Genomic DNA, 23,464 nt, shown 5'->3' on the forward strand with positions numbered 1-23,464 from the left:
ATATTATAAACTTCCATGCAGACACAACTATAAACATTCGCACATACATATAAACTCGATGCGCGCGCATACACATCCATAAAACACTCGCGCATACATATAAACTTCCATGCATATACACCTATAAACACTCGCGCATACATATAAACTTCCATGCAGACACACACCTATAAACACTCGCACATACATATAAACTCGATGCGCGCGCATACACATCCATAAAACACTCGCGCATACATATAAACTTCCATGCATATACACCTATAAACACTCGCACATACATATAAACTCGATGGGCGCACATACACATCCATAAAACACTCGCGCATACATATAAACTTCCATGCATATACACCTATAAACACTCGCACATACATATAAACTCCATGCGCAGGCATACACATCCATAAAACACTCGCGCATAAATATAAACTTCCATGCAGACACACCTATAAACACTCGCGCATACATATAAACTTCCATGCAGACACACCTATTAACACTTGCACATACATATACTTCCATGCATAACACCTATAAACACTCGCACATACATATACTTCCATGCAGACACACCTATTAACACTCGCACATACATATACTTCCATGCAGACACACCTATAAACACTCGCACATACATATAAACATCCATAAAACACTCGCGCATACATATAAACTTCCATGCATATACACCTATAAACACTCGCACATACATACATATAAACTCGATGCGCGCGCATACACATCCATAAAACACTCGCGCATACACATCCATAAAACACTCGCACATACATATAAATTTCCATGCAGACACACCTATAAACACTCGCACATACATACATATAAACATCCATAAAACACTCGCGCATACATATAAACTTCCATGCAGACACACCTATAAACACTCGCACATACATATAAACTCGATGCGCGCGCATACACATCCATAAAACACTCGCGCATACATATAAACTTCCATGCAGACACACCTATAAACATTCGCACATACATATAAACTCGATGCGTGCGCATACACATCCATAAAACACTCGCGCATACATATAAACTTCCATGCAGACACACCTATAAACACTCGCACATACATATAAACTCGATGCGCGGGCATACACATCCATAAAACACTCGCGCATACATATAAACTTCCATGCAGACACACCTATAAACACTCGCACATACATACATATAAACTCGATGCGCGGGCATACACATCCATAAAACACTCGCATACATATAAACTTCCATGCAGACACACCTATAAACATTCGCACATACATATTATAAACTTCCATGCAGACACACCTATAAACACTCGCGCATACATATAAACTTCCATGCAGACACACCTATAAACATTCGCACATACATATAAACTGGATGCGCGCGCATACACATCCATAAAACACTCGCACATACATATAAACTTCCATGCAGACACACCTATAAACACTCGCACATACATACATATAAACTGGATGCGCGCGCATACACATCCATAAAACACTCGCGCATACATATAAACTTCCATGCATGCACACCTATAAACACTCGCACATACATATAAACTTCCATGCAGACACACCTATAAACACTCGCACATACATATAAACGTCCATGCAGACACACCTATAAACACTCGCACATACATATAAACTCGATGCGCTAGCATACACATCCATAAAACACTCGCGCATACATATAAACTTCCATGCAGACACACCTATAAACATTCGCACATACATATAAACTTCCATGCAGACACACCTATAAACACTCGCGCATACATATAAACTCGATGCGCGCGCATACACATCCATAAAACACTCGCGCATTGTTGAGAAGTTGTGTGTCCCTAAGCTTCAAGGTGCTAAGCATGTGCCACACCCTTCTTAGCTTGTTAATTTTCCTATTAACTTCTAGCTCCACCCACCTGATCTCAAGCCAATTAGGACACTATCAGGCTTTATAAATTGCACCTGTGCCCACAGCACCTTCATTCTGGTGCACATTGATGCACTGTGCAGAGGACTGAGTTCTTTTTCCTTTGTTTTTTCCTGCGTGTGCGTATTTGACCATGTAAGTGCTTTTGTTTGACACTTAACTATTATTCTGTATTTATTAAGTTTGTCCTAAATGTGTTTATTTCCTGTGAATTCAATGTTATGATTATTGTAAACTAAAACATTGTATTTCTGTTCTTTTGTAGAAACCACACGCGCACACATACACCCCTACATACACACACATATCCAATACCTGATTTGGAAAGAAAATAAAGACCTCAACATCAGAGTGACTAGACTGGACCTGTTCTTACTGACAGCCCCATTGGCTTCAAGCTAGCTACCTAAGCATCCTCTTACTCCTTTTCACGCATACATATAAACTTCCACGCGTATACACCTATAAACACTCGCACATACATATAAACTTCCATGCAGACACACCTATAGACATTCGCACATACATATAAACTCGATGCGCGCGCATACACATCCTTAACCCTCTGATGGTTTAGATCTCTGTGCCCTATGGTTTTTTTTGGGGTCTCCAGAGACCCCAGACAATAACATTGAACTTTGTAACAAGAGTTTTTTTTTTTTTTTTTTTTTTTTTACAAATGTAATTTTACTCTGTTTGTTAATGTTTTTACTCAACATTTGTGCAGTTTTTGGAGGATTTATGATATCTTTTAAATTTCTATAAATAAATATTTATTTAAATTACAAATTTACAAAAAAAACAGCATTTTATGTAAAATTCACTTTATAAAAGGCCCAGATTTCTAACTTTCATTTATGGGGATAACATGGATCATTTTAAATGATTTAATGTAACATTTATACCCATTTTTTGGAAAATGCAGTTTTAAAATAAATATCACTTTAACCACTAGATGGCCATAGAGCTCCACTATATGCTATTTGCTATTTGAGAGACCTGAAAGATATCTTTTCACAAGTTGGATTCAGTTGGATTCATATCTAAATATTATAAAATCACAATTATAACAAAAATAAAATATTTTGTCAAAGTTTAGTATTTTTTTTTGTACTGAAAAACCCCCAGTTTTTCAATAATGTTACATTATCATTAGAATCAAACCTGAACAAAATGTTACAAAGAGAAATGTTGGAGTCTTAAGATTTTATCATTTATTTCAATTATCTATTTTTAATATAATTCTACAATTTTAATCAATATTTCAGTTACTAACTGTATGTTCATCTTCAAAAATGAACAGAAATGAACAGTTATATTACATATGAACACATGAACTGAACAGTAATAACAAGTGAGCAAATAAAGCAGTAAAAAGATAAAATTTAGTAAAAGCAATCAAACAACGAGGAACAAAAAGTGTGTGTGTGTGTGAGTAAAGCCACAAGACCCCGAAAGCCACGAGTGTCACAAATTTTGTCACGCTAACATAAAAACAGATATCATTCCAATTTTTTTTTTTTTTTTGTAGATCTAGAAAGTGTTGAGAGCCGTAGAAGGTTTCATACCATTTGGACATAGGGAACATTTTTTAAAAACTTGAGCAAAAGTCATTTGGGGTCGAAAAGACCCCGTAAACCATCAGAGAGATAAAACACTCGCGCATACATATAAACTTCCATGCAGACACACCTATAAACATTCGCACATACATATAAACTTCCATGCAGACACACCTATAAACACTCGCACATACATATAAACTTCCATGCAGACACACACCTATAAACACTCGCACATACATATAAACGTCCATGCAGACACACCTATAAACACTCGCACATACATATAAACTTCCATGCAGACACACACCTATAAACACTCGCACATACATATAAACTTCCATGCAGACACACCTATAAACACTCGCACATACATATAAACTTCCATGCAGACACACACCTATAAACACTCGCACATACATATAAACGTCCATGCAGACACACACCTATAAACACTCGCACATACATATAAACTCGATGCGCGCGCATACACATCCATAAAACACTCGCACATACATATAAACTTCCATGCAGACACACACCTATAAACACTCGCACATACATATAAACGTCCATGCAGACACACACCTATAAACACTCGCACATACATATAAACTTCCATGCAGACACACCTATAAACACTCGCACATACATATAAACTTCCATGCAGACACACACCTATAAACACTCGCACATACATATAAACTGGATGCGCGGGCATACACATCCATAAAACACTCGCACATACATATAAACTTCCATGCAGACACACCTATAAACACTCGCACATACATATAAACTGGATGCGCGGGCATACACATCCATAAAACACTCGCACATACATATAAACTTCCATGCAGACACACACCTATAAACACTCGCACATACATATAAACGTCCATGCAGACACACACCTATAAACACTCGCACATACATATAAACTTCCATGCAGACACACCTATAAACACTCGCACATACATATAAACTTCCATGCAGACACACACCTATAAACACTCGCACATACATATAAACGTCCATGCAGACACACCTATAAACACTCGCACATACATATAAACGTCCAAGCAGACACACCTATTAACACTCGCACATACATATAAACGTCCATGCAGACACACACCTATAAACACTCGCACATACATATAAACTTCCATGCAGACACACACCTATAAACACTCGCACATACATATAGACGTCCATGCAGACACCTATAAACATTCGCACATACATATAAACGTCCATGCAGACACACCTATAAACACTCGCACATACATATAAACGTCCAAGCAGACACACCTATTAACACTCGCACATACATATAAACGTCCATGCAGACACACACCTATAAACACTCGCACATACATATAAACTTCCATGCAGACACACACCTATAAACACTCGCACATACATATAGACGTCCATGCAGACACCTATAAACACTCGCACATACATATAAACTTCCATGCAGACACACACCTATAAACACTCGCACATACATATAAACTTCCATGCAGACACACCTATAAACACTCGCACATACATATAAACGTCCATGCAGACACACCTATAAACACTCGCACATACATATAAACTCGATGCGCGCGCATACACATCCATAAAACACTCGCGCATACACATCCATAAAACACTCGCGCATACATATAAACGTCCATGCAGACACACCTATAAACACTCGCACATACATATAAACTTCCATGCAGACACACCTATAAACACTGGCACATACATATAAACTCGATGCGCGCGCATACACATCCATAAAACACTCGCACATACATATAAACGTCCATGCAGACACTCCTATAAACACTCGCACATACATATAAACTTCCATGCAGACACACCTACACTGTAAAAAATATCTACTTGGTTCTACTTAAAATCATAAGTTAAGCAGCTGCCTCAAAATTTCAAGTAAAAACAAAATGGATTAATGAATTGTTTTAACTCATTATTTTGAGTCTTGTTAAGCTGTGAATTGCCTTCTGCAAGTCAGCATGACCATACAATTATTGTTGTTTCAACTTTGCTATGCAAGTTCAAAATAAAGTGAACTCATTAATGAGCATTCTGTTCACTTATCCCCATTAGTGGGTTCAACTTAGTAATTTAAATTAAGTAATGTCTTTGAATTAGGGTATCAAGTTAAGATAATCTAAAAGAATGTCTTGTTTTAACTTAACAATTAATTATAAAAACACAAATTTGAGTACAAAACTTTTTTTTTTTATTAAAACCAATGTTAAGCCAATACAAGCTATACATAAACACTTCAATCATGAAATCATCTCAAACTTGTAATCAATACTTTTTTCGGTACCAAACTTCAGCTGGGTGTGGGTCACATAATGAGGCTAAGATAAATAGAAGGGTTGTGTGTGAGCTTACACTATGAGGGGGTATCCCAAGCAGACTCCACAAGTATTTCTCAGTGTGTGTATAGAAGGTGGATGATGGAAAGTGTTTCCTGCAGTTGTCTGCACTGCCTGTTATCAACCAAGAAGTTGGTCATGCTGAATGTAGGCTAGATAGACCAATAGACACATACAGCAGTATAGATATCTATATTCAGCATCTCCAAAAAAAAAAATCACAGCCTGTCATCTAAATTGTTAATCATTGTTATTGGTGTGTGACCTAATGAGATTAAGTTGACTGATGATTACTGCAGGAAACATCTCACCTTCTATATGCACGTGCACACCCCTCTGCTTGTCATATGCCCATTAGGTCACCCAAAGCTGTACTGAACACTATTCAGATTCACCCAATAGAAAATACATTCCTTTAAAAGCATTAGCTTTTTTTCCTTACAACACTGAAATATCAAACAGGTTTTAAAATGTAAACATTTAAAAAACCTTTTAACATTAATCTCACAGATCCAGCTAACTTATACCAAAAGCTGTGCTGAACCCCAAACACAAACAATCTAAAACTTCAGACTGCAGCTGGTTGTTTTTAAATATTTGAAACTTGAATACAGTATACTTTGACCCCATTATTTGAACAATATTCAGCATTGAATGTTTTCAGTCCAACAAAAGTAAATGTATCAAGTCCAACAAAAAAAATCAGGGCTCCTCTCCTGTTTGCTTAAGTGCTTTTGCCTTCAATTTTGGTATGCATGTCAACAGAAACAAATTAAAAAAAATGAATTCCAATCCTATTCTCGGGTGGGGCATGGTTTTACAAATTATATCTCAGGAGCTTGTTTGGGATGCCGTGGACTCTGGCAGAGGCTTGATCTGGTTTGATCTTCATCACTACCCTCTGAAGGAACTCAAAGGAATACTTCATGGCTCGTGGATACTCAAGGTTAACGCAGTAGATGATCCCCAAAACCATGGCAAAGCTGGATGGCACATCCTTGAAGTTGTGAAGCACAACAGTCTCCTCAACCACAACTGCCACATTGAAGACCTCACGTGGAAAGGCATCCTGGTTGTCACCTTCATAGCCTATCAACAGGCCAAGTTGCATCCCCTCCATGGCTGCAGCCAGAGTCTCACCATGGGCCTTGAAAAGCAGAAAAAAAAAAATAGTGTGAATGTTTGTGGGTCAAGAAGTACATGCTCTGCAAAGCTATTTAAGTCTCAGTGGTCATAAACCTTGTTTTCAGGCTAATAAAATAGTCTTCTTGGGCTTTCAGTTGTGAGTGTGCATGTTTGTAGGTGCAATATTGGAAGGTTACTGCAAGGGTGAAAACTTCAGTGTCCTCTCAGATCTGGGAAAGTGGATGTTGCACTGGGTCCTCTCCCTATCACTATTCTACCCCTCCTTTCTCCTCCCCCAACATTGCTCTACCCCTCCCTCCTCCCATCACCACTATTCCACCCAATCCTCGTCCTCCCCATCCCTATTCTGCCCCTCACTCCTCCCTGCATCATCACTATTTTGCTGCCACAGGACTTTATCAACACCCATGAGTGTATCTAATCCAATCTCTTTGTTAAAGGTTGTGTGTGTGTGGTGTAGTGAGGTGAGTGGGGTGTGTGTGTGCGCACAAGTGTATATGTGAGTGGGTGTGTTCGTATATAGGCTGTTATGCACGACAGAAAAAGGTCTTACGTCACACATCCTGATGATGTCTGATGGCTCTTCTTTTAGGTAGTGTGGCAGACCCAGCAGAGCAGCAATCCTTCTCCTTTCGTTTACTCGTCTACTCACGTCTTTCTTCAGACAGTCCAAAATGGCTTTCAGTGCAGGCTTCTTTGCCAACTTGGTCGCAGCTTCGTACACTTCCAGCAGTCTTGGTGCCAGGTCATCAAGTCCATCGAGGAACGACTCGAGAAGGTCTATGCTTACGACTCTTTTGAACTCGGCCCGAACCTGAGAAGACAAAAAGGTTAAGAAATTAGAGAAAAGATTTTCAAAGCATAGAGTCACAATTTAGTAAGCTAAGGTTGTCTGTTGTCAAAGGCTTTCATCAACTCAGTAATACTAAACACAATCCTCTCACTTATCTGTATGCACATTCACGCCACCATTTGGACTAAAAGAAAAAAAACATTTCTGAACGGACCACAGTACAGTATCAGACATCTCTCTAGTACTTCCTGGAGGGAAGCTCATACATTGATATCCAGTCATTGGATTAAGTGATAAAGTATGCAGTAATGTAGCGGGTCCCGGCTAGGTCTCCGCTGGCAGATATATATGTGTAATCCTCTGATAGGAGTGCTGGAAATCTGGAAATATTGGAAATATTAGATAGAAATCAGCGACGCAGGACAACGTTTGCTCATTCTCCATTCATTCGGATTATATTTATTTTTTTAACTTCATTTTAACTTTGAATCTGCAATCATGAATTATTTTCTGTTATTTTTTCTGCTTTACATTGAAGCACAGGTTATACCCACATTTGGATAACATGAAGCCATATATTCTTCCAAGGTCTGTTTTCACATACATGTATCCTCACATATTTTCCAAACATCAACTTATCAAAATTTGTATAAAACCAAAAACAAACATTTTCCCTTTAAATCACATCTTTGTCCTCTCATCTAAAGAGTATTTTTGTACTAACTGTACATTTTATAAGTGTTCACTTTATACAACAGAATAAATCTCATTTGCAGTTAAACTGTATTACATTCACACTACATGAACACAAACTTCAATAAACATATCTGTTTCTTAACTTGGCGCCCACTCCTATGAACTGACACTGTATCATGGTCTAATATTAACGTGTGCCATTAACAAGGCTGCAGCCGTAACTGGTCTTACTCTATACATTCGAAATAACTTACTAACCTTTAAACATTGTACTACACACACACAGCAATAACTCACAAATGCCCCGGAGCCGCAAGGAACAAACAAAAGAAACAATTGATGCGGAGTCGGCCGCCATTTTCTTAGCTACGTACCATCAGACTTAACCGTTTACACATTTGACATACTTTTAGTTTACAGACCACACATCACCGGGGACTCATATTAGCTTATAAACATCTGTAGTCACCTAAAAGTCGTGTAACTAACCTGGAAATATTGGAAATATTAGATAGAAATCAGCGACGCAGGACAACGTTTGCTCATTCTCCATTCATTCGGATTATGAGCTCACCTTGCTCTGCGCGTTGCTAAGAGTCCCAGAGTGCCGCTGATAGTGGGTGCTGCCACCCTGTGTCCATTTTATGAAACAGCATATTATTGTGCTTCTTTGTAATCTCTCATTAGTATTCAATTCTATAAATCGGAATAAAATAAAATACAATTGCAATAGAAAGAAAAGAAACAAAAGTAATCATCTCAAAAACATATTTTGTGAGTGTCACATCCACCCCAACAAACAAAAATGGCTCCCGACATTTGTTACAACAACAAAAAAAACTTTTTTTTTTCTCTTTTCTTTTTTTCTAATAAACTTGTGTGGTGACTGGCATGTAGTATGTGTAGGGCATGTACAATTGTGGTGCGTAAGAAGCAGGTAGGATGAACTGTCTGGTTATGTGTGGCATGAAAGGCAGGGGGCCCGAGGTAATCGGTGAGGAAATGGAATCTACATGGGTCTGTATTGAAGGTTGGCCCAGTGAATCATAAGTGAAAATCGGCCTCGGTCTCCTCTCTCTGGTCGACCTCCTAACCTCTCTGTGTGCATCTTCCACAGGCCAAGTCATAATAGAGGGATAACTCGGTCTTCCCTCCTGTACTTGTTCAGCATGTCCATTTTTCCCATCCTGGAGCTGAGGTAGGTAAGTGACATCAGGTTGTTCACTTGTCTGTGATTCATCTCCCACTAATTCCACTTTTCTGTCGTTTGAGCTTTGTTTATCCTCTTTTACAGGAATGTTTTGTTCATGCTCTCTTTCAGGTAGGTTTGTACCATCCGTGTGTGTATTGTCTCTTTCAGGTAGGTTTGTCTCATCTGTGTGTGTATTGTCTCTTTCAGGTGTCTCTCGTCCATCTGGTAAGTATGTGTCCATAGGTCCAGTTTCTCTCGTCGGTAATGTATTTGGACATTCTTTGTGGGTCATGGTCGGTTTCGTTGGAGTCTGACCAGGCACTGTTGCAGGAAATGACTTTGACACTGGACTTTGCTCTTTCCCTGAGGCCGCTGATCTGCCATGTCCATCTTGATCATTTTCCATCCTGACTACAGGTGTTCTCAGCCAATAACCTCCTGTCCACTCATCATCATCATCAGTATCCGGTATTCCATCATTGTCAGCAGAGCTTGCCCTCTGTTGAGGTTGCTTTTGTCTCTGATGGGGAGTTACAACAGAATCAGCTGACTGTGCTGGGCTCTCAACAGGCAAGTCATTTACTAACAGTAACAAGTTTCTGTGTATGGTTCTGTTCCTTGCATTTGGGTCTCCCTCAGGATGAATGACATATACCGGATTGTCTGAGATCTGCTCCTTCACCACATAGATCCTCTTCTCCCAGTATGAGCGTAGCTTACCGGGTCCGCCTCGCTCACCCATGTTTCGAACCAGTACTCGATCTCCTGATCTGAGGACCACACCCCTCACCTTTTGATCATAGTAGGACTTGTTCTTTGCACTTGATGACAGGCTGGATTTGTTTGCAATCTTGTACGCTTCCGTCATCCTTTTTGACCATTTATCCACATATCCTTTGTGTGTCACTGATTCGGTGTTTCCCAATAATCCAAACAAGAGATCCACGGGGAGACGGGGGTGTTGCCCATACAGCAGGTAATGAGGTGAGTATCCGGTGGACTCGTGGCGAGTACAGTTATATGCGTGTATCATTTGTGGCAGATGTTCTTTCCATCTCTCCTTTTCTCTGTCTGTCAGTGTCCGTAACATTTGCAGCAGTGTGCGGTTGAACCGCTCAGCGGGGTTACATTGTGGGTGGTATGGGGATGTTCGTGAGTGTCCGACCCCTGACAGCCGTCCAAGGGTGCGGAAAAGGTTGTTCTCAAACTCGCGTCCTTGATCATGGTGGAGACGATTTGGATAACCCAGACGAGGTATGTAGTCGTTGTATATCCGTTCAGCTGCAGTTTGTCCCGATTTATTTTTAGTTGGGTAAGCCTGAGCAAATCTGGTAAAATGGTCTATTACTACCAGAATGTACTCATAGCCTCCTTTGCTTTTCTCCAGATGTAAGTAGTCTATGCAAACCAGATCGAGAGGGGAGGCAGAAGTCAGGCCACCCATTGGCGCGCGTATGTGTGTGGTGGGTTTCTTTTGTTTTATGCAACTACATTTTCTTGTGACATACTCCTCTATGCATCTCTTCATGTGTGGCCAATAAAAACGTTCCCTGGCGAGGTGGAGCACACGTTCTGTGCCAACGTGCCCCATGTTGTCATGGAGATGTCTTAGGGCAACTGACCGGTACTTGGTGGGTAGGACTAACTGTTTTCTTTCTGGTGTTTGGCGGTACAGGACTCCATTTTCCAAATGTAGTTGACTCCACTCATGAAGGAGCTTGCGAGTGAGCCCACTCACTGACCTTCTGACCACATCAGTCAGAACATTATTTGTCTCTTTTAGTCTCATTATTTCCCCTATTCCGGGGTCATCTCGTTGGGCTTTTGCCAGCTCTTCGTGGCTTATTTCAGGCAAGAGTGAATGAGGCTGTGGCATGACATCAGCAGAGGTGGTGTAAAGTGCAGCTATCCAGGCTACATCTTTCTTCTGGGCTGCTCTACCCCCTTCCCAAGTCGCATGCAGCACATCCTGAGACAGCTCCTCCGTGCATGTCGCCACATAGTTGTCAATATCGAGTGGGATGCGTGAGAGTGTGTCGGCGTCTATATTGTTTTTTCCAGGTCTGTATTTAATATTGAAGTGGAACTCTGACAATTCTCCAACCCAGCGATGTCCAACTGCATTGAGTTTTGCAGTGCTCATGACGTAAGTAAGCGGATTGTTATCAGTGTAGATGGTGAAATGTGGAGCATAGAAGAGATAGTCTCTAAACTTCTCACATACTGCCCACTTCAAAGCAAGGAACTCAAGTTTTCCGCTGTGGAGTCGGTAGTTCCGTTCAGCCGGTGTCAGAGTTCGTGATCCATATCCAATGACTCGCATTTTCCCACACTGTCGCTGATAGAGGATTGCCCCGAGTCCTTTCTCCGATGCATCCGTGTGTAGGACGAATGGCTCCTCGAAGTTGGGGTATGCGAGGACTGGGGGGTTGATCAGCATACTGACAAGCCTTTCCAAGGTGCTTTGGTGATCAGCCTTCCATATGATGGCTGTTTTGGACGGGAGTTGTGGACCCTTGGACTTAAAGTGACGTGGAAGGGGTTGAGGCATGGAGGACTTAAGTTGGAGCAGCTCATACAATGGTTTTGCTATTTTAGCAAAGTCCTGTATGTAGGAGCGGTAATAACTCAGGAAGCCGAGAACCCGTCGGAGGTCACCAACTGTTTGGGGCGTTTTGGTTTTTAAAGCTATCACTGCCTCGAGGTCTTTGGGGTCAATTCGAACTCCCTCTGCCGACACCAAGCGTCCAACATAGCGAACCTCCTTCTGAAACATCTCGCACTTTTCTGCCCGTAGCTTCACCCCATGATGCTGCAGTGCTTGGAGGAGCTTGCGAATCACCTCCACGTGGTCACTGAAAGATCTGGAGTAGCACAGTAGGTCATCCAGATACGGGATGCAGTACTCGTCTCTCAGAGAGCCTAACATCTCCTCCATGCTCCTTTGAAAAGCGGCAGGTGCATTAGAAAGTCCAAATGGGATCCTTACCCATTCGTAGAGCCCCCAGGGGGTGATAAAGGCAGTGAGATGGCGTGACCCTTCTGCCATAAACCCCTGGTGGTAAGCTTTACCTTGGTCAAGTATACTGAACATTGAGTACCCACCTAACGTATCTATCAAATCCTGTATTCGCGGCAGTGGATGTCTGTCGGGTACTGTTTTTTGGTTTAGGAGACGATAGTCTATGCATAGGCGAAGAGTGCCGTCCTTCTTCCGCACACATACAACTGGGGCAGAATAGGCAGACTTCGATTTCACTATCCAACCCTTTACAAGAAGATCTTGAATGTAATCTTTTACTTCTTTAAACAGTGGTTTGGGAATGGATGTGTACGCTCTCTGCACAGGAACATCGTCGTTGAGGTTGATCACCATTTGCAAATTTGGGATACAGCCAAGGTCATTTCCATCCCTTGCAAAGGCGTTTGACTCCTCATGAAGCATCTTTCTAGCAGTCTCTTGCTGTTCTTCCTCCAGATGGTCGAGGTTTACAGGTGGGTCCCACAGAGGTGGATCAGGGTTGCTGACCTGAGTGGTGGTGGCCTGACTGACAGTCGCTGTAGGCTGTGATTTGTCCAGGATATCTGCCTCCACCACATTTTCAGCACGCTGCAGGATCCCTAGAGCTGTTTTACGTGGTATTGTGATGTCATGATTGGTGTTATTACCAATTGGAATGGTGACATAGGGCTTGGTTGGGTTCTGAATTTCAAACAAACCTGGCCCTGCATCCCACTGTCCAGACGATAGGCTGTCTTCATCTGTCTCGAACAACACTAATCGGGTAGAGGCATCCATGTTTGACGGAACCCGACACCTCACCCACAACACTTGACCAGCTGAGAGCACGATATCCTTGGCACCTGTTCTTAAGCGTCCCTGCTGCATGACTGGCTTGGCCGTCTGAATAAAGTTGACGAGGGCTTCAGCTGTTTCTTTGGGAACAGATATGGCTTTGCTAAGAAGGCTAGCAAGTACCGGCACTAGTCTCTCTGGTTTGCCACTAATCAGTACTTCCAAAACATTAAAGCCAATCAAGGGTCTGTCCATGGGGTAGCTGCTGAGGAGGAATGGGACACTAATGGACAGGTTGGGGTCCAAATTCCCTGGCAAGTTCACTGTAATAGCTACCCACCCATCATATGGAATGAGACTGCCATTTGCTGCAATAACTTTCAGTTCCTCCTCCCCTAAGATCTCCGAAACTGAGTGAATACTGAGGTCAGGTAGGTACTCTTCTTTCCAGGCACGGCTGACTATACTGACTTGTGACCCAGAGTCGAGCAAAGAAGTGACTGCTAAACCATTTAGATAGCTCTGAACTAGGGCCTTTTTCCCAATCAGGCCAGCAACAGCTCTAGCTTTAGCTACACGTGGTGACTGGGGAGGGAGCTGAGCTACTTGGTTACAGTGACTTAATGTGCTTGTCGTTACTGGGGTTGAGGGTGAAGAGGAGCGTATTTTGTCATTGCTGACCTCACTTTCTGGTTGGGACTTATTCTCAGACTCGGTCACTAGATGTCCCTCTCTAGTGCCCGATTGGAGTTTCCCTGTCTCTTTGGTCGCTTTAGACAACCTGCTGCATGATGTCCTTCTTCCCCACAGGTGAAACAGTGTTTACAGTCTTGTCTGTTTTGTTCCACGCAGCTTGGACAGCCATAGGGTTTTCCACGTTTAGATTGTGTTCTATTTTGACTGTACTGGCGCCCATTGTGGGTTAGCTCGTGTTGGTTTTGTTTTTGCATGGTCTCAACCAGTCTGGTAAGCTCCTCTACTTTGGTCGTGAGGTCTCTCAGAGGATCTGGTTTTGTTTGACTTGACTTGGACCCTACACTCTCTGACTTTGTGCTCGGTGTCTTTACCACATCAGGCTCGAGCTGTGCGCTGTGCGCATTTGTTACAGTCTGCCGGCGGGACAAGCCAAGTCTTTTCATCCTCTCGTTTTCTTCACTAGTGATTTTCATCACATGACGCAGAATCATCTCATCAGTGATCCCACTGTTTGCCAACAAAGGTTTGAGCTCTCTGCGTATGTCAGTGTATTTGTGTCCAAAGCCTTGGTACACTGTATGTAGGAAAACATCTTGCACTGTAGCTGCAGAGTATTTAACGTCAGTGTCAGCCAATCTTGATGTCAATAGGATGCGTTGTTTCAAACCTATCACACGATAGAGAAATTGTTGTGGTGTCTCGTTCTCATCCTGTTTTGTACACATCAACTCTTGGAATAGCTCTGTGCTGTTCCTTTCTCTTAGGTGGGTTTGGAGAAATCCCTTGAGTTCAGTCACTGCCATGTCGTCTTTGTTTATCAACATCTCTTTGAATATGCCTGGTCTTATGATTTTGAGCACACCACGAACAATCTCTGAGTCGGAGAATCCTTCTCTGATTCCATCATCAATTTGCCTGCAGACATTATTGTAGCTGATATCTGAGGATTGATCACCGACCTGCCCGCCTTGCACTTTAAACTCTCCCCGAGGAAGGTAACGGAGTTCCCTTAAGGACACCATCGCCTCGCGAGCCGACTGAGAGGCAGGTTCACCCGGTGGGTTTCTGTCTGGCTGCCTAAGCAGGGCTGAGGATCGGGGTATATGTGTCTGTGGCGGCGAAGCATGTACTGGTATACGCTGTATGAGTTTCTTGCTAAGCTCTTCGTAGCTAGCGAGCACTTTAAGCAAATCAGCGTTCGTTGTGTCAGGTGCATTCGACATTGTAGCCTTAACTGAGCCTGGATCTAGTTCAGCTATATCACTAGGCGATGCAGTACTGACTGAAATAGGTGTGTGTCGACTCTGCTTGTGAGTGTCTGTGATGATTTCAGGAGGTGTTTGGATAATGACAAAACCCTTAGAAAAATCAACATGGTCATCAAGCTTATCACCACTCTGCCCAGTATGCAACTCAGAATCACCCTTTACATTTAGAAGTGACATATCATCATCACGACATTTCACTACATCATCAATAGCATCTTTTAACATCAGCAACTGGGCCATTCCCTCATCCTCTGTTTCAAGTAACTGCTTACTGTACATGAACGAGTTGATATGATCGTAGCATTCCTCCTGATCTCCCTCCACAAGCTCTGACTGGTCCACGTCCGACACTGGATTCACCGCTCTGGCGACTCGAAGAAGCTCTTCAGCTGACAAGGTGAGTAGGCCCTTCCTAATGTCCCACACTAGGCTCTTCCTCCCACCACTCGACATGATGGCTCCTCGTCTCCCTCACGGCTGACAACCCAGTTCGGTGATGGCGTAGTCTGCTCTGGATCGCAGATCTCCACTCGTCCACGATCGCAGTCCCCCACAGCTGGACAGGGCTAGTTGCTGGTCAGCATTGTCATCACTCGGCTCCCGCTCCAATAGGTGGCGCCGAAGGATCCCGGACGAGCCCCCAAGAATCTGTAGCGGGTCCCGGCTAGGTCTCCGCTGGCAGATATATATGTGTAATCCTCTGATAGGAGTGCTGGAAATCTGGAAATATTGGAAATATTAGATAGAAATCAGCGACGCAGGACAACGTTTGCTCATTCTCCATTCATTCGGATTATATTTATTTTTTTAACTTCATTTTAACTTTGAATCTGCAATCATGAATTATTTTCTGTTATTTTTTCTGCTTTACATTGAAGCACAGGTTATACCCACATTTGGATAACATGAAGCCATATATTCTTCCAAGGTCTGTTTTCACATACATGTATCCTCACATATTTTCCAAACATCAACTTATCAAAATTTGTATAAAACCAAAAACAAACATTTTCCCTTTAAATCACATCTTTGTCCTCTCATCTAAAGAGTATTTTTGTACTAACTGTACATTTTATAAGTGTTCACTTTATACAACAGAATAAATCTCATTTGCAGTTAAACTGTATTACATTCACACTACATGAACACAAACTTCAATAAACATATCTGTTTCTTAACTTGGCGCCCACTCCTATGAACTGACACTGTATCATGGTCTAATATTAACGTGTGCCATTAACAAGGCTGCAGCCGTAACTGGTCTTACTCTATACATTCGAAATAACTTACTAACCTTTAAACATTGTACTACACACACACAGCAATAACTCACAAATGCCCCGGAGCCGCAAGGAACAAACAAAAGAAACAATTGATGCGGAGTCGGCCGCCATTTTCTTAGCTACGTACCATCAGACTTAACCGTTTACACATTTGACATACTTTTAGTTTACAGACCACACATCACCGGGGACTCATATTAGCTTATAAACATCTGTAGTCACCTAAAAGTCGTGTAACTAACCTGGAAATATTGGAAATATTAGATAGAAATCAGCGACGCAGGACAACGTTTGCTCATTCTCCATTCATTCGGATTATGAGCTCACCTTGCTCTGCGCGTTGCTAAGAGTCCCAGAGTGCCGCTGATAGTGGGTGCTGCCACCCTGTGTCCATTTTATGAAACAGCATATTATTGTGCTTCTTTGTAATCTCTCATTAGTATTCAATTCTATAAATCGGAATAAAATAAAATACAATTGCAATAGAAAGAAAAGAAACAAAAGTAATCATCTCAAAAACATATTTTGTGAGTGTCACAGTAATATTAGACAGGTATGATGTGTATGTGTGATGTGCATGTGTGTGTATGATGTACCTCCATCATCCTCCGCTTTTCTTCCATGTCTTCATCACTTAGTCCTTCAGGGGTATCTGGACAGTAGTGGACCTCGCCCTTCTTTGACTTCTTCATACGTGGTCCCTTGGCTTCTTCTTTTCTTTTGTTGACCCTCACCTCTGGGCATCCAGATGCACTTAACTTCTGTCGATAGTTTCCGAGCTTAAACGTCAGGCTGTGGAACCAGCCGTACCAACCCTTTCCAGACCCTGGCTCTTTTAGACTGGGATGCTTCTCCACAAGCGCTTTGGCAACATTCTCAGTGTTGCCACTCAGGATAAGGACTAATCTTTGACATGCTGTCTGCAAGTGTGTCCAGAATATCAGTTTTCATACCTTTAGGAATCACCAGCACAGATCCATCTTTTGCATATCTTCCATTTGCTTCTTGCAGCGTGAGTTCAACATCATGTGAGAACTCTGGAATCGGGAAGGGCTCAGGCCAGTGCTGGGAGTCAGAAAAGCTTTAGATTTCAGATAAATGCTGTTCTTTTGAACTTTCTATTCATCAAAGAATTTTGAAAATAAATTGTACACAACTGTTTGCAACATTGATAATAATAATGAATGTTTCTTGAGCATCAAATCATCATATTAGAATGATTTCTGAAGGATCAGGTGACACTGAAGACTGGAGTAATGATGCTGAAAATACAGCTGTGCATCACAGAAATAAATTAAATTTTAAAATATATTAAAATAGAAAACAGCTGTTTTAAATTGGAATAATATTTCACAATATTACTGTTTTTGTTTGTATTTTTAATCAAATAAATGCAGCCTTGGTGAGCAGGAGATACTTCTTTTAAAAACATAAAAAATCTGACTGACCCCAAACTTTTAAACGTTAGTGTATTTGGCCTTGACATTCGGTCTATCAGAAATGGTGTTTTCTACAACAGTTTACAATGAAAACTTGTATCATCTCAGATGAAGCTTTATCAACCGTCTCTGAATGAACTAAAAGACTGAACTGCTAGTTTTCTAGCTAACGTTAACGGTCGCTGAAATGTGCCTCGCTTAAATGACATCACAGTTGTTGCACATATCAAAAGGTAACGATAGCTAACGTTAATCACGTTATTGGCTTCATCAACGCACATTCTTAATATCTATAAAACACGAACACTTACCAAAAGCGAACTTGTTCATGCCAACACGACTCGTCTTGTCTGAAGGAAAAATGAGGCACCCGGCCGATTGAAGTTCGTTTGTTTGCTGGCGCGTAAACTTGTTCGTCTCGAGGCCTGGCTTCGTCGGTAGTCCCCCGCGCATGCGCAAAGAGCTGTCCTCCACTCAATCGCAACACGCCAAAGACTTGTACCCCACTCAACTTAAAATGGCAAGTTCATTCAAGCACCTGGAATTTGTGATTCATTGAAGTAACTTATGAACCTAAATTGGAAGATTGAAAACTCAAACAATTGAGTTGAAATTTCATAACACATTATTTTAAGTCTGAGTTAATGACATTTATAAGTTATCATAACTTTTTGATCAGATCATTTTTTACAGTGTATAAACACTCGCACATACATATAAACTTCCATGCAGACACACCTATAAACACTCGCACATACATATAAACTCGATGCGCGCGCATACACATCCATAAAACACTCCCGCATACATATAAACTTCCATGCAGACACACCTAGAAACATTCGCACATACATATAAACTCGATGCGCGGGCATACACATCCATAAAACACTCCCGCATACATATAAACTTCCATGCAGACACACCTAGAAACATTCGCACATACATATAAACTCGATGCGCGGGCATACACATCCATAAAACACTCGCACATACATATAAACTTCCATGCAGACACACCTATAAACACTCGCGCATACATATAAACTCGATGCGCGCGCATACACATCCATAAAACACTCGCGCATACATATAAACTTCCATGCAGACACACCTATAAACACTCGCACATACATATAAACGTCCATGCAGACACACCTAGAAACATTCGCACATACATATAAACGTCCATGCAGACACACTGTAACGGCCAAAACTATGTATTTGCATGCATCACATTATTGTGCGGTGTGCCCTTTAAGAGACTGATCACTTAATTTATAACGTGCACTATATGGTGATGACATAGAAGGAATACGTGACTGAAATGAGAACCACCACGGATGATAATTCCGCTCTACCGTCTTGTTATTATTTTGTCTTTACTTTTGTTTGTAACGCCAAGAAAGAGTTAATCTCTCATGTATGAGAGGAGAGCGTTTAAGAGTACCAACCATTAAAATGTGTGGGACACCAAGTTTCCGTTTTCCGTCTCTTTCATTTCATGGATTTTAAGAGTTATCCGGGTCAGAGCGTTACAACACCTATAAACACTCGCACATACATATAAACTTCCATGCAGACACACCTATAAACACTCGCACATACATATAAACTTCCATGCAGACACACCTATAAACACTCGCACATACATATAAACTTCCATGCAGACACACCTATAAACACTCGCACATACATATAAACTTCCATGCAGACACACCTATAAACACTCGCACATACATATAAACTTCCATGCAGACACACCTATTAACACTCGCACATACATATAAACTTCCATGCAGACACACCTATAAACATTCGCGCATACATATAAACTCGATGCGCGGGCATACACATCCATAAAACACTCGCGCATACATATAAACTTCCATGCAGACACACCTATAAACACTCGCACATACATATAAACTTCCATGCAGACACACCTATAAACACTCACACATACATATAAACTCGATGCGCGCGCATACACATCCATAAAACACTCGCGCATACATATAAACTTCCATGCAGACACACCTATAAACACTCGCGCATACATATAAACTTCCATGCAGACACACCTATAAACACTCGCACATACATATAAACTCGATGCGCGGGCATACACATCCATAAAACACTCGCGCATACATATAAACGTCCATGCAGACACACCTATAAACACTCGCGCATACATATAAACTTGATGCGCGGGCATACACATCCATAAAACACTCGCGCATAAATATAAACTTCCATGCAGACACACCTATAAACATTCGCGCATACATATAAACTCGATGCGCGGGCATACACATCCATAAAACACTCGCGCATACATATAAACTTCCATGCAGACACACCTATAAACATTCGCACATACATATAAACTCGATGCGCGGGCATACACATCCATAAAACACTCGCGCATACATATAAACTTCCATGCAGACACACCTATAAACACTCGCACATACATATAAACTCGATGCGCGCGCATACACATCCATAAAACACTCGCGCATACATATAAACTTCCATGCAGACACACCTATAAACACTCGCACATACATATAAACTCGATGCGCGGGCATACACATCCATAAAACACTCGCGCATACATATAAACGTCCATGCAGACACACCTATAAACACTCGCACATACATATAAACTTCCATGCAGACACACCTATAAACACTCGCACATACATATAAACTGGATGCGCGCGCATACACATCCATAAAACACTCGCGCATACATATAAAGGTCCATGCAGACACACCTATAAACATTCGCGCATACATATAAACTCGATGCGTGCGCATACACATCCATAAAACACTCGCGCATACATATAAAGGTCCATGCAGACACACCTATAAACATTTGCGCATACATATAAACTCGATACGTGCGCATACACATCCATAAAACACTCGCGCATACATATAAACTTCCATGCAGACACACCTATAAACATTCGCACATACATATAAACTCGATGCGCGGGCATACACATCCATAAAACACTCGCGCATACATATAAACTTCATGCAGACACCTATAAACACTCGCACATACATATAAACTGGATGCGCGCGCATACACATCCATAAAACACTCGCGCATACATATAAACTTCCATACAGACACACCTATAAACACTCGCGCATACATATAAATGTCCATGCAGACACACCTATAAACATTCGCGCATACATATAAACTCGATGCGCGCGCATACACATCCATAAAACACTCGCGCATACATATAAAGGTCCATGCAGACACACCTATAAACACTCGCGCATACATATAAATGTCCATGCAGACACACCTATAAACACTCGCACATACATATAAACTGGATGCGCGCGCATACACATCCATAAAACACTCGCGCATACATATAAAGGTCCATGCAGACACACCTATAAACATTCGCGCATACATATAAACTCGATGCGCGCGCATACACATCCATAAAACACTCGCGCATACATATAAACTTCCATGCAGACACACCTATAAACATTCGCACATACATATAAAGTCGATGCAGGCATACACATCCATAAAACACTCGCCTCATACATATAAAGGTCCATGCAGACACACCTATAAACATTCGCACATACATATAAACTCGATGCGCGGGCATACACATCCATAAAACACTCGCGCATACATATAAACTTCCATGCAGACACACCTATAAACACTCGCACATACATATAAACTGGATGCGCGCGCATACACATCCATAAAACACTCGCGCATACATATAAAGGTCCATGCAGACACACCTATAAACATTCGCGCATACATATAAACTCGATGCGCGCGCATACATATCCATAAAACACTCGCGCATACATATAAGCTTCCATGCAGACACACCTATTCGCACATACATATAAAGTCGATGCGCGGGCATACACATCCATAAAACACTCGCCTCATACATATAAAGGTCCATGCAGACACACCTATAAACATTCGCACATACATATAAACTCGATGCGCGGGCATACACATCCATAAAACACTCGCGCATACATATAAACTTCCATGCAGACACACCTATAAACACTCGCACATACATATAAACTCGATGCGCGGGCATACACATCCATAAAACACTCGCGCATACATATAAACTTCCATGCAGACACACCTATAAACACTCGCACATACATATAAACTCGATGCGCGGGCATACACATCCATAAAACACTCGCGCATACATATAAAGGTCCATGCAGACACACCTATAAACATTCGCGCATACATATAAACTCGATGCGCGCGCATACACATCCATAAAACACTCGCGCATACATATAAGCTTCCATGCAGACACACCTATAAACATTCGCACATACATATAAAGTCGATGCGCGGGCATACACATCCATAAAACACTCGCGCATACATATAAACTTCCATGCAGACACACCTATAAACACTCGCACATACATATAAACTTGATGCGCCGGCATACACATCCATAAAACACTCGCGCATACATATAAACATCCATGCAGACACACCTATAAACATTCGCACATACATATAAACTCGATGCGCGGGCATACACATCCATAAAGCACTCGCGCATACATATAAACGTCCATGCAGACACACCTATAAACATTCGCACATACATATAAACTCGATGCGCTGGCATACACATCCATAAAGCACTCGCGCATACATATAAACGTCCATGCAGACACACCTATAAACATTCACACATACATATAAACTTGATGCGCGGGCATACACATCCATAAAACACTCGCGCATACATATAAACTTCCATGCAGACACACCTATAAACACTCGCACATACATATAAACTCGATGCGCGCGCATACACATCCATAAAACACTCGCGCATACATATAAACTTCCATGCAGACACACCTATAAACACTCGCACATACATATAAACTTCCATGCAGACACACCTATAAACACTCGCACATACATATAAACTCGATGCGCGCGCATACACATCCATAAAACACTCCCGCATACATATAAACTTCCATGCAGACACACCTATAAACACTCGCACATACATATAAACGTCCATGCAGACACACCTAGAAACATTCGCACATACATATAAACGTCCATGCAGACACACCTAGAAACATTCGCACATACATATAAACGTCCATGCAGACACACTGTAACGGCCAAAACTATGT

At 41.6% G+C, this 23,464-nt stretch overlaps 1 protein-coding gene across 1 annotated transcript; it reads right to left on the minus strand.

Annotated features, from left to right (window-relative positions):
• Positions 1-5,767: 5,767 nt before the first annotated feature.
• On the minus strand, positions 5,768-9,156 carry LOC306858845 (uncharacterized protein). The gene is made up of 3 exons (XM_079399607.1): positions 9,057-9,156; positions 7,632-7,892; positions 5,768-7,079 (listed from the first exon to the last, which is right to left on the minus strand). Exons 2-3 carry the CDS (start codon positions 7,638-7,640, stop codon positions 6,750-6,752), a joined length of 339 nt encoding a protein of 112 aa, XP_079255733.1. The 5' UTR covers positions 7,641-7,892; positions 9,057-9,156; the 3' UTR covers positions 5,768-6,749.
• Between the last annotated feature and the right edge of the window lie 14,308 nt (positions 9,157-23,464).

Source organism: Barbus barbus (genome assembly GCF_936440315.1).
Source record: "Barbus barbus genome assembly, chromosome: 39".
In the NCBI taxonomy this organism is placed as follows: Eukaryota; Metazoa; Chordata; class Actinopteri; order Cypriniformes; family Cyprinidae; genus Barbus; species Barbus barbus.